At 40.3% G+C, this 24212-nt stretch overlaps 1 protein-coding gene across 1 annotated transcript; it reads right to left on the bottom strand.

Moving 5' to 3' along the window:
• Positions 1 to 696: 696 nt before the first annotated feature.
• On the bottom strand, positions 697 to 22309 carry stox1 (storkhead box 1). The gene is made up of 4 exons (XM_042010980.1): positions 21829 to 22309; positions 5553 to 5705; positions 1738 to 4372; positions 697 to 1217 (listed from the first exon to the last, which is right to left on the bottom strand). Exons 1-4 carry the CDS (start codon positions 22157 to 22159, stop codon positions 1064 to 1066), a joined length of 3273 nt encoding a protein of 1090 aa, XP_041866914.1. The 5' UTR covers positions 22160 to 22309; the 3' UTR covers positions 697 to 1063.
• Positions 22310 to 24212: the final 1903 nt, after the last annotated feature.

Here is a 24212-nt window from a genome sequence, read left to right as displayed (position 1 = left end):
CCAATGAACTGTAAACTCATAAAAATGCTTATTAGCAAACCCTCATGTTAAAATCCTGTAAAATAAACATGGTGTGTTTTAAGTTCGTGTTCCACATGTATCCAAGGAAGGTTGCCTTTCCCTGTACTTCCAGGTGTGTCCACATGATGTTGCTCTTTACCATAAAGTCAAAATGATTTTCTCAGCCAACAGGTACCACCCAGTTGTGAAGCAGGTTTTTATCCCAGACATCCGTTTAAGTAGGATTTCTTGCAGCTGGAACATTTTAGTCTAACTGTAATGTCATAACTACATCAGTCTGGAGTAGTGATTTAATATGTGAGGGGAAACCTTTTGGGAATCACCTGTGACCTGTGTAAAAAAAAAAACATGTCTCCCAAATTCACTGGCTTACATTCCTTCACAGCTGGAGGCTGACTTTAGTTTGCTAAAGCAGACGTTCAAGGTTGGGATCCCCCATCTGTGTAACCTTTGGTAATGGGGAAATCGGTTATCAGCCCTCTGGGTGCAGTGCAATGCTCTGGTTTACATCACTGAGCATAATGCTTCCAGCTTAGCACCAACAATGTTTAGCAAGATGTACTCAGCAGTTGATCTAAATTATGTCCTGTAATTAAAACACACAAACTATCTTTCAATGATATACCAAAGCAGCATGAAAAAAATGTCATTACAAAATCAAAGGACATCTAGGGGTTATATACGGTTTTATTTGTGGTAAATGATACATGACAGAAAAAAAATATTGCTCCTTTGAACAAGTGGAGAAAGAAAACTGCATTAATATAAAATGTGTGCTCTTTATTAGCACATATGCAAGTTAGTCTAATGATGGGTAAAGCATAACACATTAGGCTACTTTAGAAATTATTTACAAAGATACATGTTTACTGTACATCTTTACAAAGACTCCTGTCATCACAGTATGTGGAGGTAGTCTGCAAAAAGTGAACGACTGGATAAATTTATATCACTTCCATACAACTGCAGATTCAAGCAGATGGTTTTGGCCTTTTCACAGTGAACTGAAGCATGTCAGCTCCAACATTTCAGCAGGGGCCGCCTATACATTCATGACAGGAGTTAGTTGCAGCAGTGAGCTCTGTGGTCGAATGGTGCTGCTCTTTGAATGAAGTTTCTCTAGGTTTTGCAAAAAGCTCCTTCTCTTGAGACCTTCGAGGATGACTGTGTTGCTGGAGCCCAGACTGACGCGGGTCCTGTAGGGGTAGAATATACCACTTCAAAAAGCGTTACATGTTCATCCACTCTACCTCATTTCCAACTTGCCCAGCTGCACAGTGACTTCAGTGCAAAAGAAGAAGTCTTTTCTTCCTTTTTGATTATAAAATGAGTATTTAAGTGCTGCACAGCAATTATACATAATTATCAGAAATGACTCCCTTCTGTCCAAATACTGGATGCTATAATTGGCCACAAGGTGTTTGTTCAGCTTTATTGCGATTTACCTTAAAAGTCAAACACATTTTGGTAGAGAGGCGAACCGCAGACAAGTAACCTTGAGGTCACCGAACATCGGTGCAGTGTTTATTTTGCCCAAAAACCACTTCAGAAATGTAGGTCATTACAGTCTGGTGTGGGCTCACAGCAGAAAGGCTATGTTATCTGTTACATTCAGCATTTATAAGACACTCCTGGTCTCAAAGTAAGCTATCATAATTCATGAATTAAATGATTTTAATAAGACTATTACAGGTGTTTATAAAAGGAAGTACTCACCGAGGGGAATCTATTCCACTGTCTCCTGTGATGCTCTGGTTCTCTACCATCTCCACCATTTCTCCAGCCTCTGCCCTTCTGGCTCCATCAGGCATGTTTTCAGGAGCACCCTTCTCATCCTCCTGCACTTCCTCCACATCAGCTGCCCAGTGAGCAGACTTGCCATCACCTTCATCAGCAGACTTTCTGACAGTCTCAGAGTCTGATTCTATCTCACTGGCCTGACAGTAGTCAAATATGCTGCTGTCTGTCACTTCACATGCCTCTGGACAGTCCACAGTTATGTTAAGTTCATGCTGTCTTTCCCCTTGGATGGGGCTGGGTGTACTTTGGATGCCCAGTGATATAGTCCTCAGATCCCGGAGTCTCCACCTGGTCTCTCCAGTTCTTATGGGGTTGAGGGAAGCTCCCTTCTGGGCTGCAGGGGAAATTTGATCTCTCAAAGTGCTCTCCATTAAATCTGGCTTGAAGGCAACTTGTGGCTGTTGAAAAGTGGTTTTATAATAGTAACTGTGAGATCCCTGATGTTGTACACAAGATTCATGATCATGGTTAACCAGCTGGTGGCTGCGGTAATTTACTACACTACTTTGATACTCATCTGCAGCATCAAGGATCTCCTCAACATTCAGACACAAGGAGCTGCAGGCATCATCATCCTCAGGCTCAGCTGATCTCTGGTAGAGTCTAAAGTTGTCTTCTATAAAGGCATCAGTGTCTGTTATTAGGGAAGTGCGGTCAGGTGTCAGTTCCAGCTGCCCTCCCTGACTCATGGTCCTCTGCTCTCTGTTTTTGATTGGTCTTATCTCCTGTTGATCCTCAGTAGGTGTAATCACAGAAAGCTCATCTGACTTCTGAACATCATCCCGTTGACTGGAGAGTCTGAGGGAATGTTTCCGCTGTAAAGACGGCTTAGGCCAGAGGAGATTTGGGTCATATGGGTGGTTTATGACAGGTTCATAGGGATGCATAGGAGGAATGGCATTTAAGCTGCAATATTGTTGGATGTTAGCAAGACTGCCATCTGTATTTTGGCTCTCGTCTGGGACATTTTTGTAGCCTTGAGCATGCTGATGTTTCCTATTTTTGCATTCTTCCTCCCAGCTCTCCTTGTTTCCCTCGCTCTGATGTCGGACCTTGTCATCTATCCGGAGTGTGCTGCTCTGTGGATAGGCTGAGCTGTAGTCCAAAGGTAACTCTCTGTTAAGCTTCTGGTTTGGTTGGAGCAGATGATCAGCTGTAAAGTCCCTCTCATGGGCACTGTCATATCTGTCCTCAGATGAGGGGAGTTTCAATGCATTCTCACCATCTGCTGCCATCACTTTGGCCCGATGTGGGTCCCATGATTTGGAGCGGTGACTCGTTCTTTCCTTCCTTCCAAGCCCGGAGGCCTTGCCCTCTTTCACCTCTCGCCTTCTGTGCTCTTTGGAAGTAGGAATTATGTTCTCAGCTTCTCTGACTGGATGAGTCTGGAAAGGGTTTTCAATGCGTTTTTTATAAAGAGATTTTCCTTCAACTGTTCCAGCCTCTTCCACTTGATCTGGTGCATCAACAGAGATTTCCACTGTGAGCTGAGCTGGGATCAAATCATCCCTTTCTGGATAATTGTCTGCATATATGTGGGCCTTACTTTTAACCCTTTCTGTTTCCCTTTCCTGCTGCTTGTCTCTGGATGAATGGGCCCACCTCTTGCTGCGAGAGGGCTTCTGAGAAGATCTTTTCCCTCCCCCTGCTCTAGACGAGTGATGATGTCTGTGTTTCGAAAACATAAGGACGTCAGTAGACATTCCCTTGTCAACTCCCTTTTCATCTTTATCCACACCCTTATCCAACACCCTGTCTATCCCCCTTTCCCTTCTTTCTTCCAGCTTCTTCATTAGGACTGTGTGGCGTGTCAAGTTATCCACAGTCAGTTCAGGGTTGATGCGTTTGATGATAGCATGCTCCAGATCACGTGGTAAGTTGTTCAAGTCGTCTTCATCTCTCACTGGCCACTCTTCTGGAGGGAACTGGCCTGAAAATGATGCATACTCCTTCTTTGGCTTCTCCTTCTTAGCTCCATTCCTCCTGAACAAACTGAGGCCAAACTTCCTCCCTGGTTTGTTGTCTTTTTCTTTACGACCAGTTGCACTAGTCGTGACAGTTGTTTTGCTGATCTCACTTGCCTGACAATCTGCCGCTGTAGAGGTAGACTGATGCTGGACTGTGGGTTTGTGATCTGACGGCCGTGGCCACTTCAAGCTTTTGCCCGTACATTCACTTACAGAAACAGAAACAGAATGCTGGTCTTGGACAGTAGAGGAGGGGACAGTGGCTGTTTCAGTTGTGGCAGCAACATTAGAGGAAGTTTGAAGCGAGCTGAAACAGCTGCAACTCTTGCAGTGGGCCACAGGCAGCGTTTGAGTACTCTCAGCACAGACATCGTTGTTTAGAAGGTAAGTAATAGGAGGAGGCAAAGGAAGGTCATCTACTGACCCAGAGGTCCACCAGTTCTTCTCCCGGACCATGTTGTTGGTGATGAAATAGGTCTGAGGAGTGACGATGAAGTAGCCTTCACCTGTATGGTAAATCTTGCGCTCCTTGATCAGAGTTCCAAGTGCATTATAGAGGATGTCCTGAGTGGGAATGGTTATCCCTGAAACACAGAAACAGAGTGTTAGGGACAAAAGGTAACAAAGAGGGCAAATTGCAAATACTCTAATGGAAATCTACTAATGTCAATCTTATTAAGTAAATATGAAAAGTTTAAAGGTGTTAGACAGATTTTATAAAGTCTGAACAGAGCCAGAGTGACAGTTTTGTCTCTATTTTCAGTCTCTTTTTGTTGAGCTAATGCAGCTGGCTGATGGGAGTAGCAGGGTGAGAGTTTCATGAGTACTGAATTTTTGCCATGTTTTACCACTGAGCAATAAAAACCAAGGTGATGTGTTCATGTATAAAATTACCTTCCACTCTGACGTACTGTGTGAGACTTAACTAAACATATTAGGAATAATCTCAACATAAAACAGCTAAAAATGTAGGGGTGTAGAGTAGATAATATTGAGAAATTTGTTAAATCCAGAGAAACATCAACACTATAGACAAAACTAGAAAAAAACACTACTGAGCAGCAGTGATCTGCAGGCCCTCGGGCTGTACTGCATTAGGAAACAGACAAGATTCTGTAGTGGAAATCATTGCAGAATCAGAAAACCATCATCCATGACCACAGTCCACCAATTTATTCACAATAGCAAGTTAATACTCTACAATAAAAACACTGCTGATGAAGACTGAGCAACTGTAATAGGAGTCTGACATAGTATAACACTTGTTATATTCTAAAATGGTCTAATGTAATATCTTGCTCAGAGACTAGAGGCAATAACATTACCAGTGTAAGGATGTGTCTTTTTTAATCTGACAAAATGATCGTTTTCTATAATGTGAAGAACAAACTTCAACAAGCACATTTTAAAATGACTTTAGTTAATCATAGACAACTTGTAGTCCAGGCTAAAGGGAAGAGGCTCAACCCATATCCCGAAGAGGTGCATTTAGCACACGGTATGGATAACCTGCACATCTGTGAATGCACCACTGGCATGCTGCCACCCAGACTGTGTGTTTTTTTGTTTTTTTTTTAAGGAAGGCTTTACTTATTTCAGCAAAAAAAAAAAAAAAAAAAAGCCAAACCCCTTTCTGCACATTATTACAATATGGCTTCGTAATCAGACTCCACTGGCTGAACTATTCCGCTTACAGCTCAGAGCAACACCTGTTTAAGATATTTGTTGCATCATGGCATACTGAGGGAATATTTTCTGGATTACCTGGATGGGCTTTGCTCATGTAATTAACAAGTGACTCCTGGCTGACAGTAATTTGGGCGGAGTTCATATCAGAGATGACCGAGCACAGCACCTCAGCCAAGGGAATGAATTGGGACTGAGGGACAGGAGACATCTGCACCGGAGACAGGTCACCTGAAACAAAAACAAGCACACACACACATCAGCAGATGAATGAGTGAAACAGGTGGGCCTGCTTCAGAAGGTTTAAACACACCTAGGTCGGGGAGGTCTCTCTCTGACTGGTGCTGCCATTGAAAACATCTCAAAGCACTGCAGCTGACATTCCTATCATGACCACCTTCTAAATCATGGCTGTGGTGGTCTATTTATGTGAGTTATATGAACCATGCCTGACTGCTTTTGAAATTCCAGCAGTACCAAGACAGACCACAGAATTCCATTACTCCCACAGAAATGACCACAGGTCTGCCTGCTGGGCAGATCAAATATCCTGCCCCCCATATGATACAGTCCCACATGTCTAGGAGTGGCACTTACACACACATGTTAAAGAGAGTCAGAGAGGCTCAGAAACAGCACAGAGACAGTCTTTGGAGTATTGGTCTGTAAAAATACTGTGAAACTCATTCTGCATACATCAAAATCCCAACACTCTGCTTGACTCCACCGACTGATGGTCTTTCTTGCACATGCAAACCAACTGTAGGATCCCTTTAGATAGCAGCACCAAAGCTTTTTAATTATAAAAGTAAACTCTTTTAAAGCTAACCAGACAGATAGTAGATAGACTGAAAAAACATGTTTAGTAGTGAGTTTCTGACATGGACAAATCTAACTGAAGCTAATTCAGCGGTTACATTGCCTCAGGAAAATATGGGTTTACTGGGATAGGACCAAGACTAAATGTTAAGGTTGACATGGTATAGCTGATTTCCTGGCTGGCTAACATGAAAGTCTCTAATTTGGTCAATAACTTATATTGGTCAGAGACAAGAGGTAATAATAATACTGTGGAAGGTATCTGTTTCCTCCCCTTTTGTCCTACAAGTGGAGGAAACTATAAAGTCAAAATTGATACTTCTAGTTCAATCTGAACTTTAAAAAGGAAATAATTACGCCAATTTTCCAATAAACATGCTCAAACAGTGGACTAGTGTCACTTCCTGCCATTACAGAAGTAAAGCTTTGCATCCCACCAGGAATTTGGTGCAGAGCGAAATACTGAATGTCCAAATAATATCAGAAATGCTAATGTTTTTTTTAGAAACAAAAACCTTTGAGTGGTTAGTTTTTGTTATTCCAAAATGTTCATATGTTTACGTTTAAGTTAATATTAGTAATGGTTAGAGTTATGCCCATGGTTATGGCTAAGATAAGAATGTGGGTTTCATTGCAGTGGGAACACATTATGAAACCTAGGTGATAATATAAAAGGGTAACAAAATACAACCTTTCTAAAACAGTTACTCCGTATTTCTTTTGTAAAGGTTAAATACTGATATTCTAACAATGTTAGCTTTTTTAACTGATTCTCCACAGACAAAGAGCACAAACAGTACTGTTTACCAGCGAGGAGTGAGTTCATTGAAAGCACCAAAACACACCACAGTCTGCTCCCGATAAATGATTAGCATCTGGACTGGGTTACCACAAACGCAAACTTTCTTACAATGAATAGCAGACACAAGGGCATGCACATAACCTTACCCACAGGACTGGAAAATTGGTTTTAGTTAATCAGCTACACCACATTAATAAAAGGTGCAAAATGAATGAGGGGGAAAAAATAGATGAGATTATATTACTGAAAGAATAAAATGGAGGATGCAAAGTTGAAAGAAAACATCATCACTTAAAAGTTTACTTAAATCTAAACTTGTCACATACAAACAAATAATAAAATCCAACCAACCTGTTTTTGTTATTGACAAACTTTCTTCTCCCCGTTTTTCTCATTTTCTAGTTAAAACACACAATTTAGAGACCTTACATTGCTGACAATAACAATCTGTGTACAAATGTGTGACTTCAGACTTAAGCTTAAACATGTGGCATGTCTGAGTGGCTGTGAGTGATTCTCAGATCAACCAATGGGGCGCTCAACAAAAACATCGCCAAGCTCACACTTGATGTAAACTAAACATTTTCTACCCTCAAACTTGAACCACTTATGTCCAAGGCAAGAAAAATATACAGCAAAATAAAATTTGCTTCACTGTGAGGCACGACAGAGGACACAAGCATGAAGCATACAATTAGTTAAAATGATTTATTTTCTTCATAATTAGACTCATTATGATCAAATTACATTACTTACACAAAGTTTCTCAATCAGAGGGTAAAATCTAACATATGGCCATACTGGTAGCCAGAGATTCTATATGTACATTTTATGAAAAATACATGAAATATTATTTTAATTATTTAATTCATTGGTCAAATCTTCAATTAAATAAGAAGTCAAAGTAAAGTCCTACTCTGGTAGTTTTATATTATACCCTTTGAGAAACTCAAAATAGCCTTTTATATGATTTATGTCACAAAAAGAAAAAAAAACTGTCATAGTCATAAAATGACTTGGTGCTGACTTTTTCCTAATTCAGTTAATAGGGATCAATTAATTTGGCCTACCCATAACCCTGCCCACTAACAGCACTGGAGTAATTCAACCAAAGAGCATATGGAGAGGAAGCTAAATTATTTCCATTCTGAGAGCTTGGTTTGGAAGATAAAGCTCATTCCAGTGCTAGCTCAGCTACCTTATGAATTCCTAGCAAGTACTCAAGAGATATAGGTTTGAGTTCCTCTAACTCCTGCTTCCTCAGCTGAGAGCCAGCTTAGAGATAGCTCAGCTAGTGAGCTAGTTGTGCTAACTAGTCTCGGGCAAACAATCTTTTATCTCCAAAGCCATGAGGATCCTTTAGCAGAGAACTAGTTAGCTAGCTGAGATTGTGCTCACAGTTCTGAGGTCCTCATTGACTAAAGTCCACAGCAGTTCTCTCAGTAGAGCTAGCTGAACTAACTCCCACCCAGTTCTTGGCCAGACTTGTGGCTTTTGGTCAGGTGAACCTAAGTCTGCTTCTTGACCAGATCCAGGCTCCCACAGCCTGCTGAGCTAGCCAAGAGTCTTGATTCCTCGCTTGACCTTGTGTCTACTATCTTTTTCACCTAGCCAACTTCTCCCTGTAGTTTGTTAGCTTTTCATCAGCTTCTTACAACACATCTACATGAACCATTCAGCCCCTCCCTGCAAGTAGTTTGGATTGGCACCTGAAAATAGAACACAGAGGTCACCTGGTCTCATCTTTCTGAGGATGCAGGAGGGGCTCTAGAGATTTAAAGCAGAAATCTTCAGCCATACCATTATTTTGCTCACAACGTGCATTGTAACACATAAAAAATACCTATTACACATAGTGATGAGAATAAAACTTTTAAGCTGACTTAAAACAAATTTTTTATGTCAGTGAGAATCAAATAGTGATTTAAAAAGGAAAAAAACAAAACAAACAAAAGAAAAATCAAAAACAAAAACATTTGAGTAATAACACATTTGATTTCCATGATCATAATGGATCAGTTACTGAATATCAAGCACAGCCTATTTAAAGAATAGAAAGCTGCAAATTTACTTTAATAAACTGCTCATACATTACAGAAAGTATCCAATTGGTTGCTCAAAATGTTAAATTCCTGAATAAATACAAAAATTAGCCTTGACATCTTCATGTGTATATGATCTTTGGGTTTTGATTTAGGTTTTTATAGTCTTGTCATGTTTAGTTCTGGTTTCTTGTCTTATTTTGTAGTTCTTTCTCCTTGTGTAGTCTGTTTTGCTGTCTGTTTCCTGTTCATTAGTACACCTGGTTTGATTTGCTCATTCACTTCACCAGTTCCTCATTAGTCCATCTATGTATACCCCTTGGTTTGCTTTTCACCTTGCCAGTTCATTTAGTCTTCATGTACCTGTTGTGTTTCCCAGATTGTCTGTGTCAGTACTCATCATTAAAACCTTGTTTCTGCACCGGCATGCCTCCCTCCTCTTTGTCAGGCTGCATTTGGGTCCTCACCTATGCAACTGCACCGTGACAACATGGCAGAGCTGCTTTTCTACACTTGCATGTCTAAATAGAGCTTCAAGTGATTATACATTTTATTTCAATGGAAAATGAGTAGTGAGAAATATCTCGAGCTTGGTCGGTAAAAAAAAAAAAAGTTTATTGAGCTCACTTAAAGCTCATAAGGGTCACAGACCAGAATATTTCTTTATAAAACTGATCCCAAGGGATTGTAAAAGAAAAAGAAAAAAAGAAACATCTGTGTCCCCTCAGCTGAGACATGGCTTTAGGCTGACTAAACCTCAGGGCAGAAATCTCAATAGCAATCTCCTTCAGCAGTGAATTAGTGCTGCTGACTTGGCTTCCCATCATTGTTATTAACTTCCTATAGGAATGCTTGGCAGGCTGTCTTCAGAGCGACTATTTAAAATGACTCTACAGACGTAAGGTCAGCAAAAATGTGATGGGGTCAGAGAAAAAGAAATGTCTTTATCCCAGGGAATCAATAAACTACTGCTCTGTTTTGCAGAATATTAGCCAGGGATATCCTGCTGAATATCTGTTGACATATCTGTACTAAAAAAACACTAAATGGTTTAAGCAAAAACATTTTTCCAATCTTAAAATAATTCTACCGGGACTGAAATACAGACAAAAAACTTACAAAGAAAACACAAAAACAAGCACCTGCAGCAGTTTACGTGTGGGAAAATGGCAGGAGGGAGCTGAACAAGGATGAATGTTTTTTGAGTCTAACATTAGCAGGCGTGACCATCAGGGAGGATCGCTGGTGTAACTGTCTTCTCTCCAGGGGAAACGGACCTCTGTGTTCTTGTAATCCAAGAACTGGGATGCCGACATTACAGCCATTGTCATCCACAGCATGAATACCCAGCTGGGTGCCATGACAACAGAAACCTGGTGCCACAAGCAGGAAACAGCATCTCAAGAGCTAAAATAGAACCAGACTTGTGTTACGGGTAAGTTATTGTCTCTGAGGAGTAAGCTGTACTCAGCTTGAGAAAGTTGTTGAGGAATGGGGTGAATAACATCACCCTGACAATGTTACCGTGATGTCATCAAGGTTTGTACATAAAAAACCCAAAAGAAAGCCCAACTCACAAACTCAAGGTGCTATTTAAAAGATGTTTTGAAGACTGGTGGATGGATCAAACATCTTCGTAACTTTCCCGAGACTATTCCAAAATCAGCAGAATGGAGCCAGGGTTTCAACTCCACAGTCTGTTCTAGTGCAATACTATTAATAGATCCCTAAAACAATATGATCTATTACCTTTGCATTTAAGCTTTACTATGGTCCTCTAAGCTTAGATTGTTCTGAACAGCTATTGACCTTTTAAAATGTAAACTTTTCTTTTTGGAGAAAATGATTATTAAATACTAAGCTAAGTTTCAGTAAATGTATGATGCAGTATTTTTGGTGCAGGATCCATCCAAATGGGTAATGGGTTATTACTTCATACTGCACTGCCTACTTGCCAAATGTTGTCAACATGCAATAATAAAATCTATGAATCTTAACATTGATTAAAAACAAATGAGTTAAAACTTATTTTACTGTAATTCAGTAAACTAAAAACGAGAATTTCTTCTCATGTCATGCACTTTCCAAGAGAGTATAAATTGCTGCCTGGGGGATAAAATGAAAAATGACTGTAGCTGACTACTCACATTGCAGAGATGATTGACAGAGACCTTCCCTCCTCTTCCTCCACTGAGATCTTTAAGGCTGCTGACACTGATCAATGCCACATGTATTCACATGGGCGTGTTGTTTAGCAGGCCTCTGAGCCGCATGAGTCCCATTTCAAATGTGATTGCATTACCTTTAGTCTCCTGAGTAGAAAAAAAAGAACCCTCACACTTATAGTGTAAAATGTTGATCCTCCATCAGCCGCGACAAAAAGAGATATTTTTAATTTCTGTTTTTTTTCTTTTTTTTACTTCTTAATTAGTTGTTATGTATGGGCCACAAGGCACTAAAATTTAGCAGTTAAAACAATTAAGGCTTAGTTTAATTGCAGTCATGCACTCAGACGAACAAGTCCACACATTCATTGTATGATAAAAAGCACAAAGCATCGGCAGTAACTTGCATATTGAATGGGAGTATATTGCAGCTGGAGATGCTTTGGAACATGCACTTAGCAGCTTTAATGCCCTTCCTCGCTGGCTTTATGTATGCATAACTACATCCATCTTTTATAGAAAGCCAATAGTGTTTACAGGGACCACGTAAATATGAAACACTTTGCAGTGAAGAGGCTGATCTATAAAACAAAAATGGCAGGACAACTTGTGGCTGGATTGAGCTCTTGGCCTCTCACCTTTGTGCCATTGCAGGTAAAACCTAACAGAAATGCCATGTCTGTTTCAGCTAAACCTCACTTACAAGAGACATACTCTCAAACACACACCATTCAATCTTATCCTGCCATCGTCTAATCTCCTGGACTTCACTTAGCAAACAACCTAATCTTCTCTCTCGCTCATTAAGAACACACTGCACGGCATTCAACACGATCAACTGCAAAGTCCCGCCTCGTCTCTTGTTGACTGGAACCTTGTGAGCGGCATGCTTCAGTGCATCTGCAGGTTCAGTGCATCTGCAGGTTGTACGATTTAAGTCTCCAGTGAAACAATGTCAAACATTCATACAGTCGGATTTAGTGTAATGGGAGTAGTTGCTATTTGTAATTTACGTCTCGACTCCCTCCCAGTCCCACAACCACTTAGTTTTAAGCATTTTGGACTAGCAGGCTTCCATGACTCCACCCTCCCCTTCATATATGTGTGCATCACACGTTTTTTAAAGTGCTTTACGACTTTGTGTCTTTCACTCCCATAGACTACACAGATGTGGGCGTTGCAGTTAAATGGTCCAATAAACTGGGTGAAAAGATCCCTTCAGAAAGCAATAACAGCCCAAATGTCTCAACAACCAGACCAACACTGCTTCTTGTCCTCCCACTCTAAGCACTTCTGGTATATTAAAAAAAAAAAACTTTGCAAGAAATATCTGTTATTGAATGCTATTTATACATGAAAAAGTGTTCAAAAGTCATCAATAAGCACTAAAATATCAGGTCTACTTGATCATTTAACAGCTTTATTGATTTATTTCTAAAGAAAAAAGGGTATTGTGTAAGTTTTAAACTGACCCATTGATGGTTCAGCATCTCAGAGTGTGAGTGTTTAAATATTAAGTGAGGCATTGAGGTGGGAGGAGAAGAGTAAAATTTGGACTTTGTCCTCTTCTCAATCAGCACTAAGGTGGATGTGTTGATCCACACAGCTATTATCAGGATATGAACACTAACTTTTGAATTCTGCATTTAAAAGTAAACATCTGAGGAGCAAATAAGACAAAAAAAATCCATGACAAAAGAGCATTCATCAACTAAATCTGAGCAATGAATAGAAACACAGGCTGGGTTTGTGTTGACTCTAGTCACCATAGAAACCTTTACTGTGGCAGCGACCTGCCACTTGCAATACAAAGCCAAAGAAAAAGGAAAAAACAGCAACAGCAGTCCAGATTGGGTATCCTTGATCCAGCTATAGATTTGAGACTTGCTTTGCCAAACCAGGCTTTTTGACTTCTAATCTATGTTGGCAAGAAAGTATAAACAGGCTGTGACGGCGCTTCTCAAACTGACATTCACAGAGTTAAAACATCTTTGCTCACACAGTTGTTTACCACAAACTAGCTATGCACAACTTCTGCAGCTGTAAATAATGTTTTATATCATTGGATTTTAAATTTCAACATTTTTTGCCATCCATCTCTAAAAAGCTGCAGAATTTTGTTAACCTGACCAAGTGTATAACAGAAGACCTGAAGCAGGACTGTGTTTTGTCTCAAAGAACTCTAAAGTCCTGACAGACTTATTGTAACATGATACCAACACATACCAATGCCAAGAGACACATTAATAGCACAATTTTTTCCCATCTTTTTACTTCAAACCTCCTCAGATTTAATGGACCACACCCCATATCTGGTTCTTGTCTGCTTTTATGGATCCAAACATTACCCCAGAGGCTGCTATTACTGTTCAACCGTACCTCCCCTTTGTTCTCTAATGCCTGTGTACATGCTTTGGCATTTTTTGTGGAATGGTAAAAGGTCTACAACTGCATAGCACCTTTCTGTGGCAGTCAAAACACTATGTTTCTCATTCATCTGCATCCAGCTATGACATGTCTGAGGTTGACCTCAAATTTCATCTAAACAGTAGATGTTTAAGTGGAAACAATCCTGAAGAGATTAGTGTCGTCTCAGGTGGGCTTTCCAGAATATAAAAAGAAAAAAAAAACTGTGGTTGAAATTATGTCCACAGAGGCTGACACAGGCTGACTTTTAGCTTTTAGAATAAATAACCGGACCTGATGGGATCAAGGTTACATAATAAAACTCTGCAAAAACTAATTCAGTCACAGAACAAATACTTCCAAATACTTAAATTAGGCTATAGAGTTTAATATAAACTCTATTCATGTGAATTGTTATGGGGCATTCGTCAAATGAACAAACTGATGCTGGATCACTTTGTTATTGCTTTTAACTCAGAAGATGCCGATAATAAAGTTAGGATTAAAACTTCACCCAAGAAAAAAAAAAGAGAAAAAGTAAAGAAAGAAAAGATGGATTTGTGGGATGAGGTTCTGTTGACCCATCTTGCTGACTTCTCCAAGTAAATCGTGGTTTGCCGGCGCTACAGAATGCAGGAAATCCTATCCTGTTCCTAAAGGAAGCTCCATGAATAACAACGGCTACAGTCATGGGTGGATATTTTGTCTGTTTACCATTAATCCAGCTGGCTATGGACCAAAACAAGCACAGCACCATCTCTGCATCTATCTTGAAGTAGTGAGAAAAATCGACACAGTGCCCCTCTTGTTGATGATCCTTTACTAGGGACTACTTAAGTCACTGATTAACTAATGTTGATCAGATTGTTAGGCTCTAATCCACCCGTGCACTACTCTGCTGTCTCATATTAGAAAGGAAAATGTGTCCTGTGCTGTGCTGGGCCTTTTCATGTGTAACTCATGTCATGTGTAAGGTATTTCTCAAGGCTCAGTTCTAGGCTCTTTCTTTTGTCATGTTAACTATTATAGTAGTTGGTTTAACAGACACGTATGCACTGTTTAAGCAATTTATCTCTTTCATTTATTCTTTTTTCAATCTAGAAATATAAAACCTTGAGAGTTATTTCATTTTTCTCTGAGCGTTCTAACCAAGCATCAACTTCTAATCTGGAATGGACCTTCAAACAGTGGAAATATATGCTATGGACTTACAAATCGGGCTGTACACTGATGTGGTGGTTAGCGCCACAACCTCACATGTAGAAGGCTTCTGTTTCTGTGTGGAGTTTGCATGTTCTCTCTGTGAATGTGTGGGTTCGCTCCCTACGGCTTCCTCCCACCATGCATGTTAGGTTAATTGGTCACTCTAAATTCTCTTTCAGAGTGAGTAGTCGTTTGTCTGTCTGTGACTGCCAACCTGTCCGGGGTGTACCTGTTAATTGCTCCCCCGTGACCCCAAATTGGAATAAGCAGTACAGGAAGTGAATGAATGGCCATTCCAGTTGGTTTTCCAGATCTTTCTTTGGTAAGCTGGAAAAGCAACATCTAGACCAACTTTGTATGATGAAGTAGGTTCAGTGCCATCAGCAGAGGAAATTCACACCTCTTTGATGGCAAGATTAATGTAGAAAGGAGTTTTCATATGAATAGAGACAATAGCTTTCTTCATTCTAAGACATGTTTACTGCAAGAAAGGCAGCAAATGCCTTCAACACTTCATGACTTGGTATCCTCAACACCAGAGCATCTTTTAAGTGTCATTAGAAGGAAGGTTACATCCCAAAGTAGTAAAAGCTTTACTGTCCCAATGGTTTTTAAGTCTGAAATTCATAAATAGATGTATATTAATAAAAATAAGATGAGAAAAAACATTCTCTAATGAATAAAAGTCAGTCACTGTGTTTTTTATTTTTTGCATTGTCAAACATTCAATACCATTCAAACTTTTTCAAATTTAGGGTTGTAGTTGGGGAGTGGTAGTCTATTAAATACACAGGTAGGCTTGGGTTTGAGGAACATGTTCAAGTCCCCAGGCTGGCAACAGAGGTAAACCACTGTGGGCCGCTGAGCAAGACCCTTAAAACCCCAACTGCTTGTCAGGCGCCTGCAAAATGGCAGCCCACTGCTCCTGATGTAACTAATGACGGGTTAAAAGCAGAGGAATAATTTCAGTGTGTTTCATAAGACATATACTGACAAAGATTTTTTCTCTTCCTAGTAGAGGTGCAGCAAGCCAGAAAGCGAACAAAGAACTTATGGTTTACACAATGTAAGCATTTCCCGGCTGACACCTCACCATCCAAACGATGGGTTTTCAGCATCCATTAATCAAGAATACTAGTCATTTGTTGCAGATGAAACCCATTTTCCCCTGTTTAACTGGGCTCAGGGTGCTGCAAAATCCTGTGTTTATTATCCAAGTATCCACAGCAGAGCTCCTGTCCAGTATATGCCATTATTCATCACTTTAATAATGTCTTGCAACTGATCCACACACAGGTCTACATGGCTGTTGAAAGCATCTTTCACTTGTGAAATACAATAATACATAATACTGCTATATCAGAACCAACGTTAGCATGCCTTAATCAATGCTCAATCAAGCAAAGAAAACATCCTGTGTGGGAAATAGAGTAACAATAATATAAAATTCAGTGTAAAATAAAATGATTTCTGTGTCAACCATTTGTCTAATATGAGAGTGAGTAACGAGAAGTCCCATGAGTGAAACCCAAGCGGCTAATGACAGGGTGTGTAAGCTGAGGGATAAAGAAGAAACTCCTCAGTTGTTATTTTTGGCACAGATCCACTCTGCTACAGCTGGAATCCAGTGGTTGGGTCGATACAGCAACCGGTACACCAGAATCACACTGGTTGAAGAATGTGGTTAAAAAATGATGTGCTGCTTGTGGGCTTGCATTAATTTGAACATATGTAAAGGGTAATATTTTTTTAAATAAATGTCAATTTTTTATCATATCTGGGTGTACGCCAGGTAAAAGCTATATTTCAAAAGCCAGGAAATAAAGCTAGATAATTGCAGAGATGCAATATTGTTATTGGCCCATGAAAGACAATGGAAATATTAAATTGTTGCCTGATTATATATTGTGTATGTTATACTGTCGCTGTCAAGTATTGTTGGAAGGGCAGCTCCGATGACAGGGCTGGTCTCATGAAACATGATAAGTCTGTAAAATGACACGAAATGCCTAAAATGAAATGACTAAGAAAATGAAAAAAATTAGATATGGTTAATAGACAGCATTTATGCAGCTGTTTAATGAGGCTTGCTGATAACAGCTGATAAAGACAACGTGGGGTTTAATGTTTTGCCCAAGGATATTTATTGACAGTGAAAGCTGGATCTTTTTTGTTTGTTTTAATTAGAGATATTTATCATGTGATTAAATCAGGCTTATGCATAAGTTCAATAAAGAAGATCTTTTCTCTTACATCTCACATTGCGTAACTTTGATTTTCTCATGTTGTCAAATTCATCTCATTCTTAAATTGTGTCATCACAAAGGCCAGTCAATTTGATCTCCATACTTTAAAGCAGTACTACATAAGTTTCTGACCTTAAAACTTAGTTTTTCTGACTCATTTTGATAGTACATTGACATTATTTATGCACATTCCTGGAGCCATTATTGTCCACACTTTGTGCTCCAGCTCAGGGTCTCACATTACAGCTGTGTTTTTATTTACAGCATCGCATCACACACCATCAGCTGGATATCAACATTTTGGATCTGCACCATGGTTGATGATTAGCAAAAAAAAACACACTGTATTGAAAGAAAGGGGGAAAACAAAGGAAGTAACAGAGCAAGAGATAAGTGTCAACATTAGGCTGACTTCTACTGGCTTGAGAGAGCTCAGAGTAGAGACAGTATGCAAACTTCTTTAAGGGGTTGCCAAAGAGCAAAAGTCTGCCACTTTAAAACTATCTTATGTTCTTATACACTGATTTTTAGCACAACCTGCCTCCTCTCCACCTCTTCCCAATACCAGAATAGCCTCATTGGAAGTAGAGCAGAAGTAGTTTTTTAGGAGAAAACAGATATAAAACATAAATAAATAAGATTTAATTAGTATTTGTAGAATTAGTAGAAGTGGCTGAAAGAAGCAACTAAAAGTGTACAGTTAAAAGGGAACCAAAGACTTGAAACCTTTGCCCAGTGAGTGAAGAACACCTGGATACTGTATTAATGGATGTTTCTCTGTTTGCTGTAGAAAAAACCCTCTGAAGCTAAATTACCTCAGGGCGGCTTGTTAGCAACAAGGTGGTAGCCTTTGACCCCTGCTGCTTAGTTAGGACAGGGTGGGCCATTTAAAGCCGGTAGGACCTGGCAAAGGGGTGTCATGGTTAATAAGCTGACATCTGGAAGAGTTATGACCATTAGTGGAGCGCTTTGAGACTTTAACAAAACCCCCTCATGAAAGGCAACACCCCTTGTGTGAAAATACAACGCTTTCAAGTGAAAAGTAAAGAGCAGAAATAAGGCTTGCTGAGCTACAAGTTCAGGAAATGATCTAAAGAGTAAATGAAGCATTCAGGAATGCTTCGCTACCTCACATGGTATGGCAAGTTAAATGACACATACAGTTTAAAAAGGAAACTTGGCTTAAAAAGAGCAGCATAGCCATGATCTGCTGCTCTAAATCCACACTGAGGGAAGCGAGCAGCAGTGTTTTTCAGTAGTGAAAGTAAGAAGCATCACTCAGGTCCATGTCCAGTCAGAATGAGGGCATTTTAGAGAGGATGGTCGTAGGCAGGGTACGGGACACCTCATTACACCAATGAGCTGACCACATATAAATGTTTCACCTCATGGATCCATGCTCATCTTGCAGCTGACACAATAGTGAAGCTCTAAATAATACAGAAGGAGATAGTTGTCATTATGAGGTCTCTGGTTTCAAATGGGGAAGCTGAGTGGTTCTCCAATAAGAGTGTAAAGACAAGCCAAAGAGTCATGACAAATGCACCTTTATAACATGATATATTCGATAGTTTGAAAGCCACCATTACACCCAGGCATCATAATGTGAGCAGAGAAGTCCAGGAATCTTCCTCCAGCTCCTCCCAAGGGGATTACAAGCCACTTCAAGGCCAGCTGGTATAGATAATCTCTCCAGCAAGTCCTGGGTCAACCCTTGTCCCTCTGCCAAGCGGGCCACGCCAAGTAAACCTCTGCAGAGAGGCATCCCTGTTAAGTCTCCCAACCCAATCAACTGGCTCTCAATGACAAAGTCTATTTATGTCCCTTTAAGATTTGCAAACTTCTCACCCGACCTTACAGAACACGCTCAGCCACCTCACAAAGAAAAAATATTTCAACCACTTGTATATGTGGTTTTGTACTTTTTGGGAGAAAAGAGATGTAGAGTTTAGAACTCTGGGTCTTATTCATAATTTTGCAATGGTTGCTCTTGCCATAACACAAAAATACAAAAGGTAATATCCACAAATCTTAGTTGGTATTCTCATTTATTTAATCCAGACAGAATCAAGTTATCTTCTCTTACTTCAAGCCCTTACAAATCTAGATAAATGCAGTCTACCTCGAACTGCCTAGTTAACATACACCCATCACAGTGTGTAAACCTTGTCACACAACTCTCTGCAATAAAATGAACAAGCACATTTCCTAAGGCCATGTTCTGATTACTGCACATAAACCTTCAATTCTGGATTACTCAACTAAAACGAAAACACCAGTTATTTGGATTTATTTATACACAGTTGCTTGGATTCTGGTTTTCTTTTTAATTTATATGTTGTAAAAAGAGCATGAAAATATCAGATATCATTAACAAGGTCAATTCAACCAGAAGTCTTTTGTGACTTACATACTTTTTTGTTTAATTCCAGATGTAGATTATCAACAAGTACGTCAACTAAAACAAAGTTACTGTAAATCTAAAACAGATTATCGGCACAATGGACTCCGACTCTGTGCCGATCTTGCTGACATGATTCTGAGACCGGATGAAGAGATAAGTAAATGTAGAAGAATGAGAAACACCCTGCAGACATTCAGGATTAGAAGCAAGAGAGGTCATTCCCAGTACCAGTGGGGCCCATTCCCACAATGATAACAACAAAGCCTGCTCATGCTTACTCCTCACTGTTTACTTCACCACAAACTCTTGACCCTCCCCATCGACTCGACACCTCCTGTCCTGCCTCAGAAGAGGTGAATGATAAAGCAACAGACTCAGGCTGATAAGCAGGCAGGAGAATTAAAAAATGATTTCCCGTGCCTTCTCCAACTCAGTTTCCTTTACATTTTCAACCAACTTTTACCACATCTGATTAGTTTTAAGTTAACATATCCTAAATTAACCACTTAACTCACAGCAAATCACGTCTCAACCTTGCTCTGTCCTGGGAAAGGAAATAGGGCTGTTTAAAATTCACTGTAGCCCATAACTCATAACATTTCTGTTTTCCAGCTTACGCGTTTATATCAGGACAATGTCAAGGTCTTTAGTCCGTGCCTGATATCAGCCTGACTTCCACAGTGCCTCACTGGCCATGAAACAGGGGCAGGACATTAATCCTGGTAACAGAAAAGCGGCTGCAGTCGGCAGCCTATTGCTCAGTGATTCACTGCTGACCGATGCTCAGTGAGAAAGCCGTAAACCAGGCTCTGACAGCCTGCCAGCTCTGATTTCCATACAAATTGCTGCTGTGTGAGGTGAAATATTTGTTGAGGAGGAGAAGTAGGTGACATGAACACACACTGAACTGTTTGCTCACAAGTTTCTGGTGTAAAGCTGAAACAAGACGAGGGTGAGACTTCGATGCCTGCCTTGTATCCTGTGAGCGAATACTGTGGCCCATCCCTCGCTTATTCATAAATCAGCATCACTATTGGCCCATATGGTATTTATTTGTGTGCTGAGTTGAAGCTTAGAGCCACAAACTGTCTCGCAACAAGATGGCATGTCAGCCTCTACCTCCCCCCCCCACACAACCTCTGTCCCTCTACGCCCTCCCGGGGTCTCCCTCTGTGTGGTCTCTTCCTCTCCTTCACATTCCTCCATTTACTTGTCTGTGCTTCAATCTGGCAGAGCTGTCAGGCTGACAAGAAGTCAGCAGGTAGATGGCAAAAAAGGGGGAAAAAACATGAAACTGAGGCAAGGCGGTTGCACCAAATGACAACTGAGAAACCAAAAGTTTTCTGGAACTGTGAGCAACTAGGATCTAATTACTTATATTCTGCAGACAAGTGCACAAACATGTGCAGCCTGTTGATTTAAACAGAGGAAAAGGACGAGAAAGATCATGTAAATTTAATAAGAATACAGTCATTAGGCCTAAACACACATGAGGTTGTCATTTTCTCCAGCAAATGGCCTTGTCAGACATTTACAACGCATGAGATCATGCTATAGGAAGCTGCAGAAATGTTTCCATTCCAGCTCCATTGTTTCTGCTCGGCTATATGCTGCTCTAAAGCACGGCCAGAGAAGGAGAGCAATTACAAGTAATTACACGGAGCTCTGCAAGCAAATAGTGGTAAACACATCACAGTGTCAACAACAAAGAGAGGCCCAGTGGTCAAGCAGTTATAAGGCATTTGGGTTTTAAGAAACATCTTGTTAACAACAGTGAAAACTATTTGACATGAGAAATTAATTGTATTTTTTAAAAGAAGTGGATAAGGAACACCCCTCCAGTCATGCAGGTATTCTCTCACTCTTTATTGTATGAGTACACTACCTCGCAAAATCCAACAAATCTGACTATCATGCTTTTCAAAAAAGCTGTTTTGACATCCATACTAAAATTAAATTATATATTCCACATTTATTACTTGAGTAATTTGGGGCCATCAGATTGAACTAAAGTTTGCAGTTGGCCCACTGAAAATGAGAGGAAAGAGCCAGCTAATCTGTGTTTATAACGTTGACACATTTCTTTTAATAAACTCAAACAAATGTAGGTGGACTTTAAGACTCCACTGAGTTCCCCTTCCTTCATGAGAGGTATTGGCGTTCAGGATGTTCTTCTGATCTTTAGAAGCTGTTTGAGCTGCAGATGAGCTACCACCTCTTGATACACGAGAATAAATCATCACAGTATGACTGCTGAGCTAACATACCGACAGCTTTAATGATGAATCCCTTTGGTGACCTCAGAGCCCTGCGCATCCACGCTTCTCTCAGCACCTCCAGGTTGTTTGCGTTCCCTTGAATGAAAAGCACCAAGTTTTCCATCCATCCTTGAAAGTAAACTTCAGCCAAGGCCTGAACGAGTCTCTTATTCCAGAAACTCCGCAGGTTTTGCGCTTTGAAGTCCGCAAAAATCTCTTGACCACTTGCAGTGTTGGCGTTGAGGTTCCCTCCGCCGGCGCGGAAACTCTCCTCGTCCGGACTGAAGACCACCGCGAGCGAAGCGGCGGAGAGCTGGACGAGCCGCTGCTGGTGAGACATCTTGTACAACACCTTTATGTAGTCCAGATCGGAAATACCATTGAAAAACGCGGGTTTCCCGTTATGAAACTCCAACTGATCGCCGGGTTTTGCTACGCATTCCTCCAGTTTGCATCGCGCAGCTGAGGCGCAGAAAGGCGACTGGTTTATGTCGGCTTCCAGGGAAACGAGTGACGGTGGAAGAGGAGGAGGTCCTCAACAGGCTGCTGCTGCTGCTGGGAACACACAGGTGGACCTCCCACCGACTGTTCACAGGTGTGTGTTGTCAGACTATTCTCAACCATTGATTAATAATCAAAATGTTATGGCGCAGTGATGTTTGAATGAATAACGTGAGCTTGCAATTCTACACCAAAGGTTTTCTAAGCATGGTTTACATGGGGGTTGTGAGCTGTTGCTTTGCTCATTGCTTTGGATTACTCCAAACAAATTAAATGTTTTACAGGATTTCATTTTCTGGTTTGCCATAAACACGGGAAAATGTCTCAAACAGCAGGCACATTTGGGCATAACTGGGTTACTTTTAGCTCCTATGGCTTACGGACATAGCAAAAATTAAGTGGGCTAGCCTTGACACAGAGGTCATATCCTAGGTTAATTTTGGTTATAGCATGTGTTTTCGGGCTAGTTATATTAAAAAATATCAAGAAAGAAAGAAAAACAGCTTTATAGATTGGTAACAACTGGTAGATATGCCACCTTTTATGATCCATGTTCTGCTGGAGGATTTTTCTTCCTGTTAAAAAGGAGTTTTTTTCCTTCCCACTTTCCTGTCCACTGCCATGTGTATGCTCAGAATAGGAGATAAAACCGAAGAGAAGTTTCATTGCAAACCATTTTCTCATTAGTTAAATGTTTCATTGGCTTTTTAATTTATTATTAAATAATTTATTATAAATTGGACTAATGTGATCATATAATTGCTTTAGCAAGATTATGTTTAGACAACAATGAACTGGACTCTGTATAAATGCTTTGAGATGGCTTGGAATTGGTGCTATATAAATAAAGCTGAGTTGAATTAAATTAACAGCTGTGAGGGCTCAAAACCCCAATGACAATGGAAATTTGGGCAAAGTGTGATAAATGTGTGGCTAAATTTAGGATACCACATTCACTTTGTGTCAACGCTGATCATTCCAGACCAAATACAGGCCAGAAAAGGAAAAAAAAATTACAGCTGTGGGTAAAACAGGATTTAATGTTTGGGGTATACTTGTGGAATAGGTTTCCAGAAAGATACGCAACATGTTAACACAAGCATGAGACTTGTCAAGCAAAATGTAAGCCTTGTAAAATACTTCCTGCTTAGAAAATTGCATTTAAATGAATGATCCAAACTATATAGAGGCTCAGGCCAAAAACAATGAAAGTGTAAATATTTTGTTGAGTGATTTATAATTCATTCATACAAGATTTGTGTGCCCCCATCCTCAGGAGAAGTTGCAGCTGCACATAAATCACTTACCAGTAATGCCAGAGCCAATTGGTTAATGTGGTGCACGTCAGTCTCATGAGAAAAATGAATTCCCATGGATGGTATGAACATGACAGAAATGTGAGTTATTGCATTTCAGTACAATGACTTAGCAGGAGAAAATGGTGCTTCAGTAAAAGAGCATGAGCCTTAGCCACAGGGAACGCATTTACCACTAAAATGAGAACCATACCCTCCTGTGCTCCCAACCCCATTTGGCCTTGCTTTTACTGATCTGCAACACGCAGAGCCTGAAGCACAGACACACGCTTCATTTATGTCAGAGGGCTGGTGGCTTTGGTTTCAGGAGCACTCCGGCGCCTGATAGGCCCAGAACCAGTCAGCCTCAGTGTGGTATTAGAGCTCTTTCAGAAACAGGATATTACGCTTCCCCTGTACATCACCTTAACATACACAAGACGAATTATGTCCACTCTGTCCTAGGAAACATGTAGAGTGAAGATGGAGAATTCAAGAGAACCCATTAAAAATGTGTTTGTGGGATACTGTAAATCTTCTAAGGAGAATGTTATTAAAGAGATGAAACTGAAGTAAATCATTTGAACATCACCTGAG

The sequence above is a fragment of the Melanotaenia boesemani genome, chromosome 16 (assembly GCF_017639745.1).
Source record: "Melanotaenia boesemani isolate fMelBoe1 chromosome 16, fMelBoe1.pri, whole genome shotgun sequence".
Lineage (NCBI taxonomy): Eukaryota > Metazoa > Chordata > Actinopteri > Atheriniformes > Melanotaeniidae > Melanotaenia > Melanotaenia boesemani.
This window is presented reverse-complemented; position numbering and strand designations above follow the sequence as displayed.

Bases quoted from the DNA above. Each gene is read 5' to 3' on its own strand.
- stox1 (XM_042010980.1), bottom strand. From the start codon at position 22,159: ATGTCTCACCAGCAGCGGCTCGTCCAGCTCTCCGCCGCTTCGCTCGCG. The intron at 5,706-21,828 runs GTATGTTAGCTC...TTTTTGTTTCAG, and splicing joins ATTCATCATTAAAGCTGTCG to GTGACCTGTCTCCGGTGCAG. The intron at 1,218-1,737 runs GTGAGTACTTCC...CTACCCCTACAG, and splicing joins AGTGGAATAGATTCCCCTCG to GACCCGCGTCAGTCTGGGCT.